General features: G+C 36.8%; 1 protein-coding gene across 2 annotated transcripts in view; it reads left to right on the top strand.

Moving 5' to 3' along the window:
• Window positions 1–22,798, top strand: part of LOC136876466 (uncharacterized) — a 468,653-nt gene that overhangs the window by 186,620 nt on the left and 259,235 nt on the right. For both annotated transcript variants that reach the window (XR_011018471.1, XM_068228445.1), the window contains exon 8: window positions 16,292–16,545. Coding sequence is in view for 1 of the 2 variants with exons in the window: in XM_068228445.1 (XP_068084546.1) it covers window positions 16,292–16,545 (254 nt within the window). In the remaining variant the exon portion in view is untranslated. The remainder of the gene's footprint in view (window positions 1–16,291; window positions 16,546–22,798) is intronic.

Below are 22,798 nucleotides of genomic sequence, written 5' to 3'. Positions count from 1 at the left end.
TGCAAAGAGAAAAGTGGGAAGCAAATACTTAACAAAGTTTCTATAATATTGTAGCTTATCATTTTCATTCATAAAATGCACAAAGTACTTCCAGCAGGGCAACAGCATCTGGCCTTCCCAACAGAAATCTACAACTACTATCTCATAGATGATTCCACCTGCTCCAAATGTACAATAAACAACAAGAAAACTTTTACTAAAAGAACACATCAATCTCCACAAGCAAATTTGAAGATTATTCAATGCCAGCTTAAACTCATTTTGACTTTAAGACAGCCCTGCCAGCACAAAAAGCAACATACCTCAGCACCATATTATTTTGACAAGCCTACACCTCACCGGAATAGGTATCACATAAGATATGAAGTGTTCAACTAGCAAGACACCTGGACTTTTAAGTACATCTTAACTACAAAAAAGACAGAACTACAATAGGTGTAACAGTTACTATAAGGGACCTATGGACACAATTTAAATATTATTGACTTTAACTTGTTATTAATGTTGTTCCTCCTGCTTTTTAATCTCATTCTTAAACTAAGTAATGTCAAATGTTTTGTACATGTTGTTTTAACCCATGTTATTAATGCAGCTGAGAATGATACAGATCAAAACCGGTACTGCAAATTGTGTGTTTTTAAGCATATATACAGTGTACTTTTAATAAGCAGTATTGATTAGGTGGAATTATCCTAATTATAAAAGTTTACAATTTTACAGTCCATAATGTCAGGAGTAGTGCAGGATAGTGTTAGTTGGCCACTTCTATTTATGGTGTTTATCAACGATCTGCCAAACAAAATTTGAAGCTATTGCAGATTGTTTATGGATGATTGTACCTAGAAAAATCTGAAATGCTGATATAAATAGGTTATTACAAACCAGACTAAACATACTTCATAAGTGGGCAACTCTATCACAAAATTAAAATAAATTCACAAAAATACAGTCTCATAAGAGTAAGGAAGAACATAAACAAGAGGACTTACAATACTGCCGTGGATCAGTTGCTTTTGTGGAGAGTGATTCATGCAAATACCTTGGAATCCATGTAAAAAGAGTTCTAAAATAGGATGCTCATATACAGAGTGTTCATAAAGTCATCGGGCTCAATATTTACAATACTTTTTCTGAAGTTTTATTATACAAACAAATCTAGTGATTACACACAATAGTTTTACATACCTTCAAGGAAGGAAAAATATGTTTTAAACTCCAGTGGAAGTATTCTGGAAGTGTTAAGAGTAATGAATATTCTGACATAACACTAAAGTAACTCGTTTCCTGTATATTGTGTTCCCACAGTTCCAGTTCACAAGAGGTGTTGAAAGTGACCACCATTTTCTTGCAGGTACAAATTTACATGCTTACACATGTTTTGTGTACACTTTTCTCAAAATTACTGGTATTATTTCTCCAATATATTTAGAAATTGCTTCTTTGAATTCATGTAAGGAATGCAGTTTATTTCTGTATTTTTTAAATACCCCCGCAAAAAGTCTACAGAGGTTAAATCTAGTGAATGAGGAGGCCACAAATTCCTTGAGATTACTCAATCACCGAAAAAATCTTGCAATATCGCCAAGGTCGCATTAACAGTACTGTATGATAAGTGGCGCCATCTTGGTGGAACCAGCAATAGCGCTCATCCTCTTCCAATAAAGCCACAAATTGTTGCACCGTCAACTGTTGTGTCAAGAAACAGAGGTCCAACAATCCTCTCATTGTGCGATATTGCGCACCATATGCCGATTTTTCAGAATGAAGTGGTACTTCATGCAAGGCATGCAGGTTTTTCATTACCCTAATTCTGGTTTTCTGGGAGTTAATGCTTCATCTGTGAAAAACATATTGTTCAGAATGGCTACCTTTCATGTGAAGGTAATGAACCACTGACAGTAATGGCGACATTTCTGCAAATCAGGCAGCTTCAGCTCCTGGACAGCCTCGACTGAATACGAGTGTACCTTTGCCACTTTCAGTGCTTTATGCGAGGACCCAATTGATGCTCCAAGTTCTTGTGACAAGCGTCTTGCAGATTTCCGCGAAGATCTCTCAATGTGTTGCCGAACATCATGAAGGAAAGTGTTAGTAATTCATTTAGGTCTCTCACATTATTTCGTATCATCCATGGAGCCCATGTCACGAAACCTGCATACAAGATCATAAAAAGAGGATTTACCTGGTAAGGGTTCACCAGGAAATCAATGTCTACATTTTTCCACACATCCCTCATAATTTTGCACTAAAAATAAGCCTCCAATAAAGTAACCTGTTGTGCGTACGTAAAATGCATTGTTGCCTCCTTGACCTTATACATCTCAAAGCAACAGCTGCATATTTATAACAACACTACAACCATTTCTACGGTGTCTGATAACATCTCATAACAAAGCTTGCCAACTTATTCTGTCAGATAGATGAGCTACGATTTTTCAAATTCAGAAACCGGTGACTCCATAAACGCCCTGTAGAATTACCAGGCAAAGGTGCTGCACTTTTTATCAGTCCTGAAATATGGAGCAACTGTTAGGGACCTGTCCCAAACAGGGCTTATCAGTGAACTCGAGATGCTACAGCAAAAGGCTGCAAGGCTCGTGCTTAATGATTTCGATCCTTGAAGTAGTGTGACAAGTATGATAGAAAAACATGGGTGGGAGACTCTTTTAGAGGTTAGAAGGAAAAGAGCACAGTTACATGCCATGTACAATACCTATACTAATAAACCAGCTTGGAGAGAGTTGAACAGTCGCCTAGAAAAGCACTGTTATGCATGTAGAACCAATCACTAGTGTAAAATAAAAGTTAGACTGTAGAAAGCTATGGTAAATATTTGTTTGTAAATCAGGGCATTGTAATGCATTCCCTGCAGCAGTCTTAGAGCCTTTAACCAAAAATATAAAATGCTTCAAGAATATCCCCATTATCCTGTAAATTTTATGTAAATTTCTGTCTGATGGTGCCCTATTTAAATGTTAAGCCCAATCTGCTGTAAATCATAGTGATAAGACATTGGAAATATAAAAGTTATCTGTGATTTTGTATGTGATGGTGTTGTATTTACAATGTTAAGTTAGTAGTAAGTCACTGTACTGCTCAATTTACTGTACGTTGTAGCATTAATGCATTGGAAATATTTAAGTTTTGTATGAATTTTTGTGTGATTGCCTTGTAATTATTATTGTAGTACATTACTTGTAATGGAATATTTTTCAAATTTTGGATGAATTTCTAAGTGACTACTTTGTAATTGTGTTATACTACATCATCATCATCATCTTTGCATTTTCCCATTTATGTGGGGTCTGCCTTCTTGCAATGTTTCCTCCACTTCAATCAATCCATAGCGTCCTGAGGGCTGAGTTTGGTGAGCCGCTTGTCATCTCTCACCCTACCCAACCAGCATGTTTGAGGTCGCCCTCAAGGTCGGCGATCCTCCATGTTCATTTGAAGGGCAGTCTTTGCAACTGAGGTTTCACTGCTACGGAGTACATGCCCATACCATCGCAGACGTGATTCATGCATTTTCTCTGTGATTGGGGCAATCTTGAATCTCTTCCTGATATGGTCTAGTTGAGTCAAGCCATTGTGTTATACTACATGCATGGGAATATTTTAAGTTATTTTCTGCAAATTTTCTATTAATTTCTTTGCAACTGCTTTTAATTATTATGTTACATTATCATCATCATCATCCCAAACCATCTCCAGTTTCCCGGGTGTGGTATATGAGCCTCCTCCATCTCATCCTGTCCTTGTACCATTCCTCCTCTACCAACTTGTCCCAATCATGACCTCTCAGCAGTACATTGTTCTTTACTAAATCTATCCATTTCCTTCGTGGCCTTCCCATAGGTCATCTTCCTTCTAATTTTCTGTCAAATTCCTTCCTTGCAGTTCTGTTAACTGGCATCTTCTACATGTGACCAAACCACTTCAGTCTTGATGTCTGAGTCTTACTGAGGATAGAATCATCTATTCCTACTTCTTCTCTAATTTTCTCATTCCTAATCTTGTCTTTCCTGATTTTCTGGATCATAGTACGTAGGAATTTCATTTCAGCTGCCTGGAGTTTGGAATTATCTCTATTGGTCAGTGTTGTGGTTTCGAGACTGTATGTAAGAACTGGTGTATAATAGGACTTGTACACTGTCATTTTTGTTTTCATAGGTGTTTGCTCATCCCACAGCAGGTGTCTTACCTAGTGGTAAAATTGTGTAGCCTTATTGATTCGAGTGTTCACCTCATGTTTTGCTAGGTTTTCATTTGATAGAATGCTACCCAAGTATTTGAAAACTGGAATGCTATCCAGCTGGTCTTCATTTAACATGACTATTGGTTCTGCTCCTTCCCCATACACTTTCATCACCACCGCCTTGGTCTTACTGATGTTTAAACCATATTTCTTAAACGCCTCATTCCAGCTTTGCATTCTCTCTCTCAGTTCCTCTTCTGAGTCACTTCAGATCACAACATCATCTGCAAATGTGAAGACTTTGATATCTCCATGTTCTTTCCTTTTTTTAAATTTATTTCATGCCCACATTGGAGTGCTGAAATCAATCTATATACAGTCAAGTCTTATGAATATTGGTTACAAATTTGGTTGATGTTTCTTCTTTTGTTCCCAGAAATGTTTCATTCTCTCTGACCTGGCTGCCCGTTATTCATCAGTTATGTTGTACTGTTTGCGTGTGTAGGTCTTCAGTTTAAGTCTCACATTGTTATTTCTCAGGATCCTCTTCTCTCCTCTGTTTTCAATTTGTTGAATTGTCAAGCCTAATTCATTTAAATCTTCTTGGACTTCTTTGAACCAGTAATTTTTAGTTTTACTTTTACAAAAGTAGTTGAATAAATGTTTGAGTATCCTAGTCTCTGGTAGTCATGATATGTGACAGAAAAGAGCAACTCTCCTTTTCCGCATTGTATCTGTTATAGACTCAGTCTCCTGGTATACAACTTCATTAGGTAGTAATTGCCATTGTCCATCTACTTGGGTGTTTTTTGTTTAGAATTGTTCTAATGATTCATCTATCAATTTTCTGTAATTTATTTGTGGTTGATTTCGTATTCAAATTGAATAAGGTTTCACTAGCATAGGTTGCTTCAGGCTTAATAACAGAGTTGTAGTGTTTAAATTTTGCATTTATTGAGAGAGATTTCTTCTTGTAGGTTGGCCAAGTAATGTGTTGTGCTTGTTTTAATTTGGTAATTCTATTTTCAACTGATATTTTCTCTTTTAAGTTCCAAGTTATAATCTCTCCAAGATATTTAAATTTATTAACAACCTTAATTTGTTTGTTATTAGTCAATGTGATAGGTGATGTTTCCTCTTTGAAGGATGGCTTCATTTCTGTCTTTTCAAAGGAGATTTGTAGGCTGCTATTTGTTCTAATTCTTCAATTTGGAGTTTAGCCTCTTCCACACTACTTGCAAGTAGTGCAAGGTCATCTGCAAATGCTAGACAATTGAGTTTGATATTTTTGCCAATCTTGATGTTTGGCTGACATTTCTTAGACCATTCTCGCACAACTTTCTCCAATGCACAGTTAAACAGTATTGGTGAAAGACCATCCCCCTGTCGAAGTCCAGTCCGGATTTCAAATGATTCAAACAACTCTCCTCAGAATTTAACTTTTGCTCTAGTGTTCTTGGGGGTAACACCAACAAGATTAATGAGTTTCTGGTGTAACCCAAATTCTTTAAGGATTTTAAGTAATGACTCACGACGAAAACTCTCATATGCTTTATTGAAGTCAACAAAAGTGATAACTAGCTTTTTGTTTCTCATTCTTTGATGGTTCATAATCCACTTAGGACTAATGATTTGGTCAGGACAACTTCTTCCAGGTCGAAATCCCCCCGATACTCTCCAAGTTCTTGTTCAAGCTTTTCTTGAATTCTCATGAGGATAATTCTAGACAGGATCTTATATGTGATATCAAGTAGAGAGATCCCTCGGTAATTATTTAGATCCTGTCCATCCCCCTTTTTGTGTATTGGATGAATTATAGCTGTATTCCATTCTGCAGGCAGTTTTTCAGAGTTCCATATGTCTATGATGTGTTTGTGTAGGTTTTGAAGTGTTTGGTTATTTACATTCTTCCAGAGCTCTGCAACCACTTGATTTTCTGCTGCAGCTTTATAATTCTTGAGCCAATTAATCACTTGAAGTACCTCATGGAAATCTGGTGGAATAACCTTGTCTAAGCATGTTTTATATTTTTGACCAGGTGAAAATTCTAGGTATTCTTTTGGGTCTTCAGCATTTAGTAATTCTTTGAAGTGATCAGCTAGAATTTTGGCATTTCCTGATTATTGTGTGCTAGTTGTCCTTGTTTATTTCTCATCATGAGTGTAGGTGGAGTATACCCTGATTGATATTGTTTAAATGTCCTGTAATAGTCTTGTGTCTTATGTTGTTTGAATGATTCATCTATGTTAGCTAGGTTTTCTTTTTGATGGTCTCTTTTGATTCTTCTAAGTTCTTAGGCCGTTTATCTTCTAGCGATAGTTAGTTCATCTCGAGATTGTGCCGTTTTCTTTTGTTGGTCATTTGGCCATGCTTTGTGTCTTTTCTGTATTGCAATATCACATTCCTCATTCCACCAGGCATGTTTCTTTCTCCTTTTCATAGGAGCAATTTCTTCAGCAATATTTTTTAGTTTATCAATAATCGTTTCCAGTTTATCACTTAGAGGTGTTCTGGATCTCTATGTATACACAGCATTATTTATTAAGTAAGTGGGGTCATATTTCCTCCTTCTAGTGAATTTAGATGGTTTGTGATGTTTTCTTGGGGTTAACTTGATTTTAATCTTTGAAATATAATGATCAGAATCGATGTCCACCCCACGAAGGACTTTGACATTATAAATTTCTCTATGGTATTTTTTATCTCTTGCTACGTGGTCTATCTGAAACTCACCCAGTTTAACATTAGAGCATTTCCAGGTCATTAATTTGTGTGGTTTTCTCTTCAATCTTGTGGTTTCAAGAATAAGCCCACCGTCTGTGCAAAGCTCAATTAATCTTTGACCATTTCTATTTGTCAATTTGTGTGCTGGCCATTTACCTACCACTGTGCGAAATTTTCTCTCTTGTCCAATTTTCGTGTTGAAGTCTCCAAGCATAATTTTAACATGGTCGTCAGGTCTATTTGAAATCAGTTGGTCAAGCTCCTCCCAAAACATTTCAGTTTCCTCTTTATTTGTCCTGTTTTTTTCATTTGTTGGGGCATGGACATTAATCAGTGTAGATATTTTGTTCTCTACTCTAATTGTTAATGTTGCAGTTCTTGATGAGTTCTATTATAAGTCCTCCACTGAATCTAATATGCTAGTATGAACCAGGAATCCCATTCCAAATTGGGGAACATTTTTCATTACTCTCTTTCCTGGAGGTCCTTTGTAAAGACGATATCCCCCAGATTCAAATGGGCCCTGATCTGCATTCCGAAGTTCTTGTAGGGCTGTGATTAGAATCTTGTGCTGATCCATGAAATCAGTTAAGTGTTTCTACTTACCAACCTTCATTAGTGAATTGATATTTAATGTTGCAAAGAAAGAGAATTTTCCTGGTTTACTGAATTTAAGTCTGTGACTGTATCCGTGGTTCATCTGTTGGGCTTTCAGGTGCTCCGACTCACCATGATCTTCTATGTGACAACCCACCGTATCCGAATGGTGTCTTTGCTTGGGTCTAGAATGTTGGATGTCCAAGCTGGTGGATTCTTTCATTAGAAGGCTCTCCATGATAAGTTGATTGTCTGATCATTGATCAATGTTCTGACCGTGGTCAGGAGTTACAATCCCAGATGTGATCTGGGAAGGTGATTCATCCTAGTTGTTCAGGACTGGGAATAGGCATTTCCTCCATACCCCTCAAACGTTATGGTTTTTCCGCCAATACTCGGGTCACTGATTGCAGTGGTTTACCACTGGGTGGTGGGGTTGCCACATCCCTTTTAATAGATTTCATTACTACATCCATCACAATAATAAATAGAAGTGGTGACAATGAGCTGCCCTGCTGCACTCCTCTCTTTGTTTCAAACCAGTCCGACAAACCACATCGTACTTGAATATAACTTCTATTCCCTCTATACAACATTTTCACTTTGTCTATGAGGCTGTCTCGCACTTGAAGTTCTTTCATGCCAAATTCTTTCCCTTGGTACACTGTCGTAGGCTTTCTCAATGTCCAAAAATATTAAAAATAAAGGCTTGTTCTTCTCCCAGTATTTTTCCATTAGCAGCCTAATTGCAAATATAAGGTCTGTAGTTGACCTTCCTGGTCTGAAACCATACTGCTCTTGTTCCAAAATTGGTACAACAATATCTCTAATTTTGGGCTCTATTATTTTTTCCAATATTTTCAGGACATGAGATAGTAGTGTAACACCACGATAATTAGTACATTTTTGTTGGTTTCCTTTCTTGAACAGAGGTATAATGATGCCCATCTTCCAGTCCTCAGGAATAGTATTTTCCTCCCATATCTTCTTGAGCAGTCTGTAGAGCCATTGGATTCCTTTAATTCCCACCACTTTCAGCATATCTGCACTTAGTTCATCTATGCCCACTGCCTTTCCTTTCTTCATGCTCTTGAACATATTTTCAACCTCAAGCCATGTAATTGGTGGTTCAGTTGTGGTTCCTCGACTTGGCTCTCTTCTATCCATTGTTATGTTTGCTGTATCTCCATTCAGCAACTTTTTGAAATAGATCTTGAGTTCATGTTTAATTTCTCCCTCTTCTTGTGCAGAGTTCCATCATCACATTCTATTGCTTTTATGGTCTCTTGATCCCTTCGCTTGTTTTTCACTACTCTGTATAGCAATTTCATATTTCCTCTACTGTCCTCTTCCAGTTTGTCTGCAAACTCATTCCATTTCTTCTCTTTTTCTTCCCTTACAATGTTCTTTACAGCAAGTTTCTTGTTCCTGTATGCTCCTTGGAGTCTTTGTATTTTTTCTTCATTGCGTTCTTGTCCCTGTTTTTGCTTTTCCTTGTCCGGTGCCTTCTTTATTTTTTTTCTTTCTATCACCACTGTTTTCACTCTATCATTCCACCAAGGTGCCTCCTTTTTTCTCTTGATGGAACTTGTAACTCCACATAGGTTTTTGGCTTCTCCCACAAAGGTGTCTTTGAAAGCTTTCCACTCTTCATTAATGTTGGTTACTTCACCTTTTGGCAGACTTTGTTGAATCCTTAGTTTGTATTCTTCCTTTATTTGGACTTCTTGCAACTTCCAAGTTTTAACCCTTGGCTTTTTCATAATAATTTTCTGTGCTTCATTAGTCTTATGTTTGAAGTCTACTACCAGCAATCTGTGGTCACTGTCCATGCTTTCACTAGGGATGACCTCTGTGATGTATCTACCACCATCATTATTCGTGATTACGTAGTCAATCATTGTTCTATAATGGCCATCCCAACTGTACCTTGTTACTCTATGACTGTCTCTTTTTTTGAAGAATGTATTTTTGATTATAAGATCATTTCTTCTGCACAGATCTAATAGTTGTTCTCTTTCTGGGTTCCTTTGTTCAAATCCATGTGGTCCAATGATGTTCTCATACCCTAGTCTGTCTACCCAACTTGCGCGTTTAGATCTCCAATAATAACATATTTCTCATTAACTGTATCTTTCTGGTCTTGCCAAAATTTCTCTTTGTCTTCCTCACTGCAGCCTGTCTGTGGGGCATACACTTGTATGACGGTGTACTTAGTGTTCTCCAGTTTCATGAGCATTTTAATGATTCTATCACTTTTGCAGATAACTTCAGCTCTAGCATCAGTCCCTTCGTTAATTAAGAATCCAACACCATTTTTCGCTACCTTCTCTTGTCCACTCCAGTATAATTTGTATCCTCCATGAAGTGTCTTACTTCCAGTCTCTTTCCATTTGGTCTCACTTAATCCCAATATTGATATTTTTCTCCTATCCATCATGTCTAAGAGTTCTTCTACCTTTCCAGTTAATGATAGAAAGTTCATAGTTCCAATTTGGTATTTGAATCTCTTATTTATTTTGGGTTTCCTTTCAGAACATTGTATATCATCAGCCTTATGGTCATCATACTTTACAACTGTCTGAGAGGACGTGTCAGTCCGGTCTATAATCTTCCTTCCAAGGCTCTTTTTCTTATTGAAAGCGACTGTACTCAATACTCTCCTCCTGACTTGCTAGGCCTAATGCATAAGAGGATTTTCTTTCAGGGTTTACTCTCTTAGCCTTTGAGGATGCCTTTCTCATCCTACAAGGCAGTAGGTTCCATCTGTACACCTCCAGAAGGATGGGTTGCCTCTTCCGCCATCTCCACCGTATCAAAGTCCATCTTCCGTGCCGTAGATGCCGTTGAGGTCTTCACCCTTAACCCAGAACAAGGGCCCTCCATATTTATGACCCCTGGAGAGAGGGTGTCCGAGTATTCTAAAGCCCCCAGGAATTGGGCCCCCTGTTGGTCCGCGGGTTGTATTGGTTATTTCAAACCAACGTGATGCCATTTTTAATTCTAGTATTTTTTGTTGTTTCTTCTTTTAATGTACTTCCTTTTTATTCTTCTTTTGTTGTGAAATATCTTGTTTCGATATAATTTCTTGCAATATTAGGTTATCATGGAATTGTTTGTTGTTTTCCACTGTCAACAACAACAACAACAGTGAGTTGGCGTCTTTCGTTTCTTTTTTGTTGAGGGCAATACCTGAGAGTCCCAGGATGAAAACTAGGCCCCTTTACTCAACTGTTTCCGATAAATGCTAATGAGTTGGAAAAATCTCTGGTTTTGCACTGATGGGGGAAAAATGATCCAGCTGAGTGGCGGTATTCACCTCCCATCAGTGAAGAAACCCCCTCTTCACTGAGGCATTGGGATTTAATTTTTGAGTCAGAGTACATGCCCATACCATCGCAGACATGATTCATGTATTTTCTCTGTGATTGGGGCAATCTTGAATTTCTTCCGCACAGCATCATTCCTGATATGGTCTAGTCAAGTCAAGACATTGTGTTATGCATGGGAATATTTTTAAGTTATTTTCTGCAAATTTTGTATTAATTTCTTCACAACAGCTTTTAATTTTTATGTTAGGTGTGTGGGGAGAAATTTCCCTTCCTAACAAATGCCCCCTTTCAGGGGTTTAATTTTGAGTTTAATTTAGTGAGAGACTGATTTTAAATTTGGAAAAGGCCGAAACAATTTTTATTTCTTGGTAAAACAGGTCGTAAGTGAGCCAAGAGACATGATGTTTGAAACGTATGTTCAGCTTCTTGGTTCTCATGACCCGTTTTAACCCTCTTGGAGCCAAGAGCCGATCTGGTCAGCCACTCCCCATCAGCTGGAAGAGGCCAGAGCTCCGCCTCCACTCTACTGCTGCAAAGTGCCAGGCCGTTTTCAATGGAAATACATGTATTTTAAAATTCGCGTATACCTACCGGTGTATAGCAAATACCGGCATGAAATTTTCTACATATCGACTACGTAGAATAAGAAGCTGGTTTGGAGTGGTATAAAGAGTCAAAGAAGTTTCATTGTTGATTTATAGTTGTCGATAACGTTTATTTTTAGGAAGAGAAAAATATTTTCGCAATTTCTCTCTCAATATCTACTTTTAAAAAATAATTTATGATACAAAAGAATATAAATAATTATGTATAATGTATTTCTAAATAAAATTCTATAGAATAACTAATTTGAACGAGAAAAAGATAAACGTAAAAAATAAAAATTCAAACATATGTCACTAGTAAAACAAGACAATTTTACTCACCGATAAAATTCGCGTGTATGTATCGATGTTTGGCAAATACTGACAATAAATTTTCTACATGCAGACAGCACAGTATTAAAATAATTCTGAATTATTAAATAAGTAAAAATAAGTAGTTGATATTAGTTTTTTTTTTAAGAAAAAAATAGTTTCTCATTTTTGGTTGTAGTATATATTAGAAAAATAATTTTACAGTACAACAGAATTTACAAAATTAAGAAATGTATGGCACTAAAGCCGTGATTTGCTTTGACCTACTAAGCGACCGCTGCTCAGTTCGGTACCTGCAGTTTACGAGGTGAATCATGGTCAGTGAGACGGATCCTCTCAGTAATTATTCTTGGTTTTCCAGACCGGGGTCGCCCTCTCACCCTCAGATATCTCCTAAATTGCAATCACTTAAGGTCACTTAGATTGAGTGAACCTCAAACCAACCCTCAGGACCAGGCGAAAATTCTTGACCTGGGTGGGAATCAAACCCATGACCTCCGGGTGAGAGGCAGGCACGCTACACTTGGCCCGCGGAGACCGGCATTTAGGTAATGACAGTGGACTATAAGGTTTAGCAAAGAGTAAGTGAAAAGTAAATTGAAGTATGATATGGGCGGAGAATCATACGGTAGGGCATGTATAGGTCCAAGAAGTTCCTTGAAGGAGATAGGAGGTTGAGGATTGTTGTCGGGTTCATTGGGACAAATTTCCACAAAATGTTCTCCAGAGACATTATCATATTCGTTATCACTAGTTTCATCTACCACTATATTCAGAGTAGTGCTGTTAGACACAATTAAACGTCTCTTCTTTAGCTGCAGTGATTCCGCGGACGTATCCGGTATAATTTCGTCGCTACTCTCTGAACTAAATTCACTATCGCTATCTGATAAATCATCCGCGTTAACTTCGCACTGTTCCAAATACTGCATTAATTTATTGTCATTAATAACTGCTGAAAAAATATCACGTGAACAACATGCCATTTTCCTGTCACAAATCCACTCACTGCAAGGAGCAATCACTTACTGACCGGTTAGTGGTATTTGTAAACACAGGAAACGACTCTTGTGAAAGGTATAACACCCTCTTAGAACTGCTAAAGCAAGGCCAGGCACACAATAACGTCTAGCCCCTTTACTACAGGTTGTAACAAAAGTATGCACGTCACTACAGGTTGCCTCAAAATTATGTATATCACAGAATTTTAAGCCAGCCAATGTAATAGGCTCTGGCAACTTCCGACTGGATTGTTAAAGGCCGACCAGATTGGCTCTGGCAATTTAAAGGGCAAGTGCTCGCACTACCACCTGGCACCAAGAACGTTAAGAGTAAGATGCCAGGGTCAGTTGAATGGCTTTGGTCATTTTAGCTATTTTGTTAATCTGAGGTCTTACAGTCGGAATACAAAGTTTGGTTCGTATCTTCCTATTAGATTATCGAGCTCGATAGCTGTAGTCGCTTAAGTGCGGCCAGTATGCAGTAATCGGGATATAGTGTGTTCAAGCCCCACTGTCGGCAGCCCTGAAGATGATTTTCTGTGGTTTCCCATTTTCACACCAGGCAAATGCTGGGGCTGTACCCTATTTAAGGCCATGGCCACTTCCTTCCACTTCCTAGGCCTTTCCTATCCCATCATCGCGATAAGACCTATCTGTGTCGGTGCGACGTAAAGCAAATAAATAGCTTCCTATTAGATTTCAGTATTGGTGCTTTGGACATCATTCTAAGTGTCTTGTTTTGAAAAACTTGTAATTTAGAAAGTGGAGTATTAGCAACATAGCCCCAGGCCTCACAGCCTACAGCAGGATGGGCCTGATACATGCTAGGAAAATACTTTTCTTAATGCTTGTATAGATATATTTATTTCCCAGCAGAGGTCTCAAAGTTTTCATCCGTGCCATAGCATGCTGTAAAGCTTGTTCTATATTGTATCTCCAGGACATATTTCTTTCCATAGTTAGTCTGAGATATTTGATTTTGTTTGTTCAAGACAAAGGAACATTATTAATAGTAGGTTGACCAAATCTAGGCCAATGTTAGGTGAAAATAATTGCCTGAAATTAGTTCATATCACAATGCAGTAGCAGTAGCAGTGGAACTTACCACAACCAATGTACAGCCAGTATTAGTTGATGTTCCCATTACAATTGAGCTGGTGTGTCTTTCATTTCTGGATTGTTATCCAGTTCACAGTATCAGCTACATGATTGTTCATTTTCTCCATCTCATTTATAACATTAAAATATTGTTCCTGTCTTGAAAGTTAGCCCTTGGTACAGTGAAACTTCTCCTATTGGACACTTTCTATCATAATGAGGGACTTCATAGACACCATTAGAATTTTCTGCACACCAATAGCAGACTCTTCTAGACAATGGATATTTTTTAATCCTCTGGCAAAAAGATATGGAAAAATTGCCTCGAATAGCAGACACTCTCAAGAACAGATGCGGATGCAGCAAAAAATACAAATTTTTCTGAATAACAGACACGGACATGGTTCCTGAAGTGATAAATGTACAGGGTCTTGATATAAACCCAGACCAAGCGCACGGTGTTTGTACACTGTGCTACGGCAACTACCTCAGCCGAACTTACGTTGCGCTTGGCCACCTCGCTTTAAGTGTGTATACAATCTTATATGAAATCCTACCTTATAAAAGATACTGGAAATGTCGCCCTTCCTGGGTTAAACAGGCATTGTATCTAGTTACCACATTCTGGCTGATGCAAGTGAGTTCTGCCACTGTAATATTTCTGATTTCATTTGTAATGTTTTCTTTCCATTCATCCAATGTGTGAGGATTTGTTAGATACACTTTTTCTTTCAGTTGACCCCACAAGTAAAAATCACATACTGCATTTACTGTCATCTTGAAAAAATGGGCCCAATTACTCATCATGCACTAACAGCCTACCAAACACCAATCTTCCTATCATAATGAGGGACTTCATAGACACCATTAGAATTTTCTGCACACCAATAGCGAGAGTTATTACTCTTCACACGACCACTAAGATGAAACCAGTCCTTATCCGAAAAGAACACAAAATGTGGGTCGAATAAATGATCAATCAGTGATGCAAGATACAACTCACAATATCTCACTCTCATGGCTGGATCAGTAGGTTTTAAACAATGTTAAAACTTTTCGTGTGCTTGCATGTTTTTTAATGAGCATTGAGCCAGAAGTTTCAACTTTATTTACAATTATATAAATCTGTGCTTGTGTAGGCAGCACTTCACCAGGAAAGTTGCTGAACAAATGCATCGCGTACCCGGTGAGCCGACTCCTACTTAAAATAACTTTTATATACAAAAATAACTATCTCACGATGTTAACAGCTGATATTCAGACTGGCGACTGCTGGGTCAAACACATGCACACTCCTTGCAAGGTCAAGAACTATGTGCGCACGCCTCTTGTACTGCTGCGTAAGTCTCGGAGAGCAAAAAACGCCGCTGGACGGTCTGGGTTTGTATCAGAGATCCTGTATAAAATGAAAATGCTTAATCTGAACTTGACAAACTTTTAAAACAATTTAGTCGTGGTGCAGCAGACTTTAAGTCCATTGATGATGCTGTGTACACAAAGTATCCATCCATGAATACTGAATGCCTCATTCAATGTATACTCCATCAAACTTGGATGAGGATTAGAATGCAGCAGTTGAGGCAACAGACGTTCATAAAGTGGTTTCATGTAAAGATGCCATTAAAAAAAGGTGAACTGAGCAAGTTGGCCATGTGGTTAGGGGTGCACAGCTGTGAGCTTGCATCCGGGAGATAGTGGGTTTGAACCCCACTGTCGACAGCCCTGAAGATAGTTTTCCTTGATTTCCCATTCTCACACCAGGCAAACCTTAATTAAGGCCATGCCGCTTCCTTCCTACTCCTAAGCCTTTTATATCCCATCGTCATCATAAGACCTATCTATGTCGGTGCGACATAACACAAATTTAAAGAAAAGGGAAAGAAGTGAAAAATTACTTCATCCATAGCAGATATGCAAAAGAACTTAAAAATTATTTCAGAACTAGAAATTCACTTCAAGGTGCTTTCAGAACACAAACTGTCATCCCAAATTTCTTTAAAGTAAAGAGGTAAATGACTGTCATGTCTTCACATTTCAATCTAGGAGCTGTTTTACCATACTGTATTATTATACACTCTATGAATGTACTGTACACTAATTGTTTTGTATTACAGTATTAGGTCTTCTATTAAACATTTTTGATGAAACATTGTTTTTTCCGGACTACAGCTTCAGTGGTTCATATGGAAAATGTGTTCCCAAATCCATTTTAGTTTTCTGGATAACAGACATTTCATAAATCCCTAAAGGTATTTAGTATTGAGGAAGTTTCATCTTGGTAAAATTTTATCATAAAGCAATTTGGGTTATTCCCATTACTTATACTGACCTGCTGACCTGTTGTGCTTATTGTATAATGTGTTCCTATCTTTCTATATATAACTCAGTTTTTCACTTTTTTGTTTCTGTCACTTTCTAATGATGTAGAAACTCAGTCTGAAGTACAGGACGAGAAATGTCAAGGTAAATCTGAAAATTCTAGAGGTGCTATTGTCTGCTCATGTCCGAATGGATTTGCCTTGAATTCTGACCAGAAGACATGCAGAGCTAGTGACTCAAGAACTTACATATATACTGGTTTGTCTGGAAGCTTTAACAGCCTTTATCATCCAAATAATTATGACAATGGTATTACTATGAAATGGCTATTGGTTGTCCCAGAACAACACAGGATCACATTGGTAAGTGTGGTAGATTATTCAGTAATAACTTAGTTTAATGAGAGCAGATTGGTGTTAGGATATTCTGCTGAAAGTTTGAATGCAGAAAAAATGATCATAATACTAAAATTTATGCAACATGTTTATAACACTACTTTGTCAGAAATCACCCAGAACAAATTAATCATGCTGCATTCCCTTAGATCGTTTGATGAACATTATTACAAACTGTCACAGTTTTTATAAAAAACATTTAAAGACAGTAGATACTAACATGATTAATTCTCCGACAACCAACCCCTTTCCCCCTCCGCCCCACTCTTTAGCTCATTACCGTAATAACCAATAGTTTTTAAGTTTTTATGCATGTGTTTAGACAATTTCAGAAAAGCTTTGTATAGTATATTTTTATTGTTTTTATATAAGCCAGGACACTTGTAGCTGATGATGTCTGTATGAAAATGAATATTTATTTTATCGATAAGGTGGAATCAATTTTTAATTTTAATTTATCGAATACTTTAGACATCGATACAGATCATGAAGTTGATTGCTTGTGATGTACTGCTTATATAAAATAGTATAAATTTATTTTTCTTCCACCTATTCAATACAATGAATCATAAAATCAAGGTTTAATCCTCATTAAAATATGAAATGGTATATGTTTTACCCCCTTGAAAGGGCATATCATCAGCTCAAAACTGAACCAGGTACCTGTTTAAAATTTAACCTATAACTGTTAAAAGAATTGTTAGGAACATTTTTTTTTTTTTTTTTTGCTAGGGGCTTTACGTCGCACCGACACAGATAGGTCTTATGGCGACAATGGGATAGGAAAGGCCTAGGAGTTGGAAGAAAGCGGCCGTGGCCTTAATTAAGGTACAGCCCCAGCATTTGCTTGGTGTGAAAATGGGAAACCACGGAAAACCATTTTCAAGGCTGTCGATAGTGGGATTCGAACCTACTATCTCCCGGATGCAAGCTCACAGCCGTGCGCCTCTACGCGCACGGCCAACTCGCCCGGTGTTAGGAACATTTAAGAATTTAATATGTAGGCATTGTGTAAGGAACTAGATTAGATACAAGAAGAATTAACATATAGATGGCCAAAGCTATAGTCAATTGTAAGCTATGATTTACTTAAACTAAATGGTACAAAATGACAATGATGAGTAATGCTTCAAATTAAAATATTTTAAAAGACTTAAGTTTAATGAGGAAATACATTCCAACGCAATAAAGTTTTTTGGCGTAATATTTAATCATATACTACTTCATGTGTTTGTTCTTATTTTGATGGAATTAATATAAGTTCCAGTGTTTTAGCTTGCAACTTGTAGAAATAGAAGTTACTTTTTGTCTTAGTTCTAGTTAAAAGCTATTATTGAACTTTAAAATTAGTGACAAATTGATGAATTTGTTATGATGTCATTGGGCCATCTTCTTATGTTGTACTCTATTCCTATGTTGTTGGTGTGCCTTGCGGTTGTTCACACTTACTTTTAGCTCCGCTGGGATGTCATCTTGTTGTGTGAAGGGATTTTAGAGTATTGGTGGTTGCCGACGTTCTGCTTCTCGTATTGTAGGTGTGTAGTCTTAGTGGAGGGAAGTGAACTTGAGAAGGCGTGGCTATGGGCTTGAGGATTGCGCGTGGAGAGGAGTTGCTTGCATCTGGTGGAGAAGAGGGGCAAGATGAGTTTGTCAGCCTAGTGGCGGTTGTTTTTGTCTTAAAAGCTTTAAAGAATTTATTATCCTGAAGATTTAACTTATGGAACAGGGGAAGGAAGGAAGGGGGCTTGTACTATCTATTGGATCATTTTAGTCTTGATTTGTATTGTATTTCTGGTCCAAAAAATGTAAAGGTTTTCAAACTCGGTCATGAGTCTACCTTTATCAATTCTTTTTAAAATTTGAAGATCGTACTCAATTGTGGTGAAACTGTGTCCTGAATCTTTCATATGATTGCTCATTGCTGAGAATTTATGTTTTTGAGCATTGTAATGCTCAGCATATCTAGTTAAGAAAACTTCTCCCAGTTTGCCCCATGCAAGAAAAATTGCATTCAGCACATATGTCTATAGATGCCAAACCAGAATATTTATTGTTGATTGAATTAACTGTATTATGATTAAAAAACAAATTTTGATTTGAGTTTTGAGTCTAGAAAGCAAATTTGATTTCATGCCTTTTTAAGGGATTGGTAACTTGATGTATAATTGGATTACCAGTAGTGTAAGTCAAGGTTGCGTATTTTGGTTTGCTGGTTTCTATTGGAGAAAGGTTTGTGGCTAATTTCAATTTCACCCTTTGATTATTTTATTAATGATTAAGGGATTGTATCCTTTGAGGCTGGCAATTTCTTTCATCAGGTTTAATTCTTTCTTTAGATTAACAGTCGAAAGAGGAATTTGTAATGCTCTATAAACTAAGCTTATAAAATGAGGCCTGTTTATGTGATTGTGGGTATAAAGAACTATGTTGTATGGTTATTGGGGTAAAGGAAGACTTTCTATAGATTTGGAAATCAAATTTGTCTGAGATTTTTGTGACTGTGACATCTAAAATGTTAATTGAACTATTGTTTTCATCTTCTTTAGTGAACTTAACACAATTTAAATAAGTTAGGATATTATCACTATTGTTACATCTATTATCGATTATTGGCAGTGTGTCATCAACGTAGCGAAGCCAAAGACACAGTCCGTTAATGATTTTTACTATTCTGTCATGTTCAAGGTTGTCCATGTAAATGTCGGCGAGTATCCCCGAGATCTTGTTTGTATAACTTGTTATTAAAGATTAAATAGTTCAGGACAAAACTTAGTAATTTTATGAATTTCTATTGAACTTAAGGTAATGTGATTAGAAAGATTGTTTTTCTATAGTTTCATTGACTGGAATGTTTGAATACATATTAGTGATGTTGAAAGAAACTGTTATGTAATAAGGTTGCAAATTAAATTTACTTAAAGTTTCGCAGAGGTCGATTGAGTTTTTTATGGGGTGTTCATTGTGGAATTTAACCTGCGAGTGGTCACTAGCTGAAATGTAACGTGAGTGGTCGCGCGTGAGACTTTCTCTCAACATTAAAATAAATATGACATTTTTCACAGTAAGGCTGAAATTTACTACTGAAATGAAACGCAAGTTCTACCTTATATATTTTACATAGAAATGAAATGATTAGCTGTTTATTAAAGACACAAATTACTATTTAAAATAACATATGCAATGTACATAAAAATCATTTCCGTCCTGAACTTGTAAATAATAAAATCTCATACATGCATTATATCTAGTAATATTTACATACAAAGCAAGGTTTCTGAACACAATAACATTTTCAAAAACAAGAAGTGCTCATAATACAGATACTAACGCGTACAACAGGAGTAACTTTCCTGCTCCATTTCAAAATAACACCAACGTCATTAGTCGCGCGATGAGAGAAACTCTCACGCAGCACGCACGGACACACAGGAACCTTTCTTCTGACTAGGGGAGGTGGTGCTTACCCTTCAAATGTGAATCGCTCTACTCACGACAGTTATAAACTCAGCTAGAAAAGGGAACAGTCACCTCCCTTTCATCACTGTGAAGTAATATCACAATAAAAAATAATGTGAGAGAAAATCTCATATAGTGACCATTCGCGGGTTAAAGTATTTTTTAAGAAATTTATGAAGGAATTGTGAGTTTTTATAAGTCGGACTATTTCTGCTGTTGATGATGGGACGAATAAGGACATCTTTTATAAGTACCTTTGGCAGAGATCTGGCGGTAGGTAATTTAGGATTCGTATTAATGAGTTCCTGATATTCTTGTTCATTAAATAACAATGGTGACTTTTTAAGATGTGTTTTAAGATTGCGTTGCGTTTTCATGATGGGGTCTTTGGCGATCGTAGAGTAAGTTTTATCGGAAAAGAACTCTTCTGTTTTTTAATATAATCTTGTTTATTTATTAGGACTGTATTATTGCCTTTATCGGCTTTTGTTACTATGACATTGTTATTGTTTACTTTGGTTCTTAAATCTTGAGACTGTTTCAAAAGGGTGGAATTACTGTTATTAGCTATTTCAAAATCAAATATCAAAGTCTCTTTATTTGCAAATGAGGTGTCTACCTCGGTGGCAAATGGTACACTAAAATACATTATTGTCAAGCACTAAATTTTAAATTAACGAGAGAAGAAATTTTTTTTCTAGAACACAATAATATATAATTTATGCTAACAATTTTTTTTCTATTAAACAAACAGATCATCTTTAATAAATTTATATTGTTTACAAAATTCTACTTATAATATCTCCTATACTTTCTTTAACGAGGGTGGGTAGTTTCTTTCTTACTTCATATCTGACATCGTTTTGTCTTTCTAAAGGAATTTGTCTATGTTCAACTCAATCTCTGCGACTGTGATAATTATATCATCGACTTTGCTTGGGTTGGGCCAGTTAGGCCTTTGTTAAATAGAAAAATAAATTGTATACTATTTTATATAAATTACTTTCAATACGGATTACACAATGATTCTTATAACTTGAAACATACTGCTTAGTTGAGCAGCTCCTCTTCTTACTCCTAAGTTTTTCCAGCCCAAAGTTTGCAACATTTTTGTAACACTGCTTTGTTGAAAATCACCCAGAACAAATTAATTGTGATGCATTCCCTTGGATCTCTTCAGTTCTGAAGTCAAGTAATCCTGGTGAGAGTCCCATACACTGGAGCCACACTATAATTTGGGTCTTAATGAGTGATTTATACTTACATGCCCTCTCCTTCACATTCTTTCTTCTTCTTCTTCTTCCTGATACATTTCTGCTTATGCAGGTCATTCACAGAGCCTCTTCCAATCTTCTTTTTCCCCATATTCTATCGTTCATCACTGTCTGCCACTGTAGTCCTATCCGATTTACATCATCTTCCCTCCATCTTGTTCGAGGTCTTCCAATTGGTCTTCTTCTAGAGCTCTTCTTGGTAATCTTTCTTGTCCCATTCTTTTGACTTGGCTGAACCATTTCAGCCTATTTCTCTCCATAGTTTCTTTTAGAGGGTTAATCTGTAGTGTGTTTCGCATTGTTTCATTTCTTATCTTGTCTCTCCTTGTTTTACCCAAGATCCCTCACAGAAAGTGCATCTCTGTCACTTGTAATCTACTCAGATCTTTTTTTGCCCAACATTCTGATCCATAGATCAATATTGGCAATAATATGATTTATATATCATGATTTTTGCTTTGGTAGGTACTTTCCAATTTCTAATTATGTCTGATACACAGTAATAACATTTTTAGCAATTTCCTATTCTCTCCAAAATTTCTTCCTTGATGTTTCCTTTCCCAGTTAGCTTACTTCCTAGGTATTTAAAAGCATCTACTTCTTAAAGAAGTTTTCCATTGCACCTAACATCCTTCATTTTTTGTTTTCTCTACTGATTTTCATTACCTCACTTTTTGTTAAACTTCCATGCCTGTTTCTTCAATTGCCTTCTGCCAGGTATTTAGTTGTTCTTCCGATTTTTGTTCATTTTCTTCCAATATCATTACATCATCTGCATATGCTATGACTTTCATATCATTTGCTGTTGACCTTGCCAAACTTTCCTCATAATGTTGTCCATTGCTATATTAAAGAGCACTGGTGAAAGTACACTTCTTTGTCAAACTCCTCTGTCCTAAACCATTCTGATTTTTTGCCGTCTATTATAACACAGTTCAGACATTTGTCATGCATGTTTCTACCTCTCAATTGCATTTCTCTTGACAATTCCATTCTATTCAGCCTTGCCATATCTCTTCTCTTCTAACTGTGTCATAAGCCTTTTGTATGCAACAGTGATGTCTTTTCCAAAATCCCATTTCTTTTCTACCACTTGTCTAGCTGTAAATATGGCATCAATAGTTGATTTTCCAAGTCTAAATCCTTGTGGTTCTTCTCTTAATTGTGAATCTATCTTGTTCTTGATTTTTGTAAGATTATCTTTTCATAAATCTTCATGCAATGACACAGTATTGCTATTCTGCTGTAGTCCTCAAAAAGTACCTTATTACCTTTTTTTTAAATAGGTACAATAAATGCCGTTGTCCAATCATCAGGAATCTCTCCATTAGTCCATGCTATGTTCATTATTCTATACAGATACTGCATTCCAATAGGTCCTGCAGCTTTAACCATTTCCACTGTGATGTCATCTATTCCAGGAGCTTTGCCATTTTTCATTTGTAATACAGATTTTTCTACATCCAACATTTGTAGATCTTCTCTTCCTA

Source organism: Anabrus simplex, chromosome 6 (genome assembly GCF_040414725.1).
Source record: "Anabrus simplex isolate iqAnaSimp1 chromosome 6, ASM4041472v1, whole genome shotgun sequence".
NCBI lineage: Eukaryota > Metazoa > Arthropoda > Insecta > Orthoptera > Tettigoniidae > Anabrus > Anabrus simplex.
The sequence above is the reverse complement of the archived record's forward strand: the minus strand, read 5'-3'. Positions and strand labels throughout refer to the sequence as shown.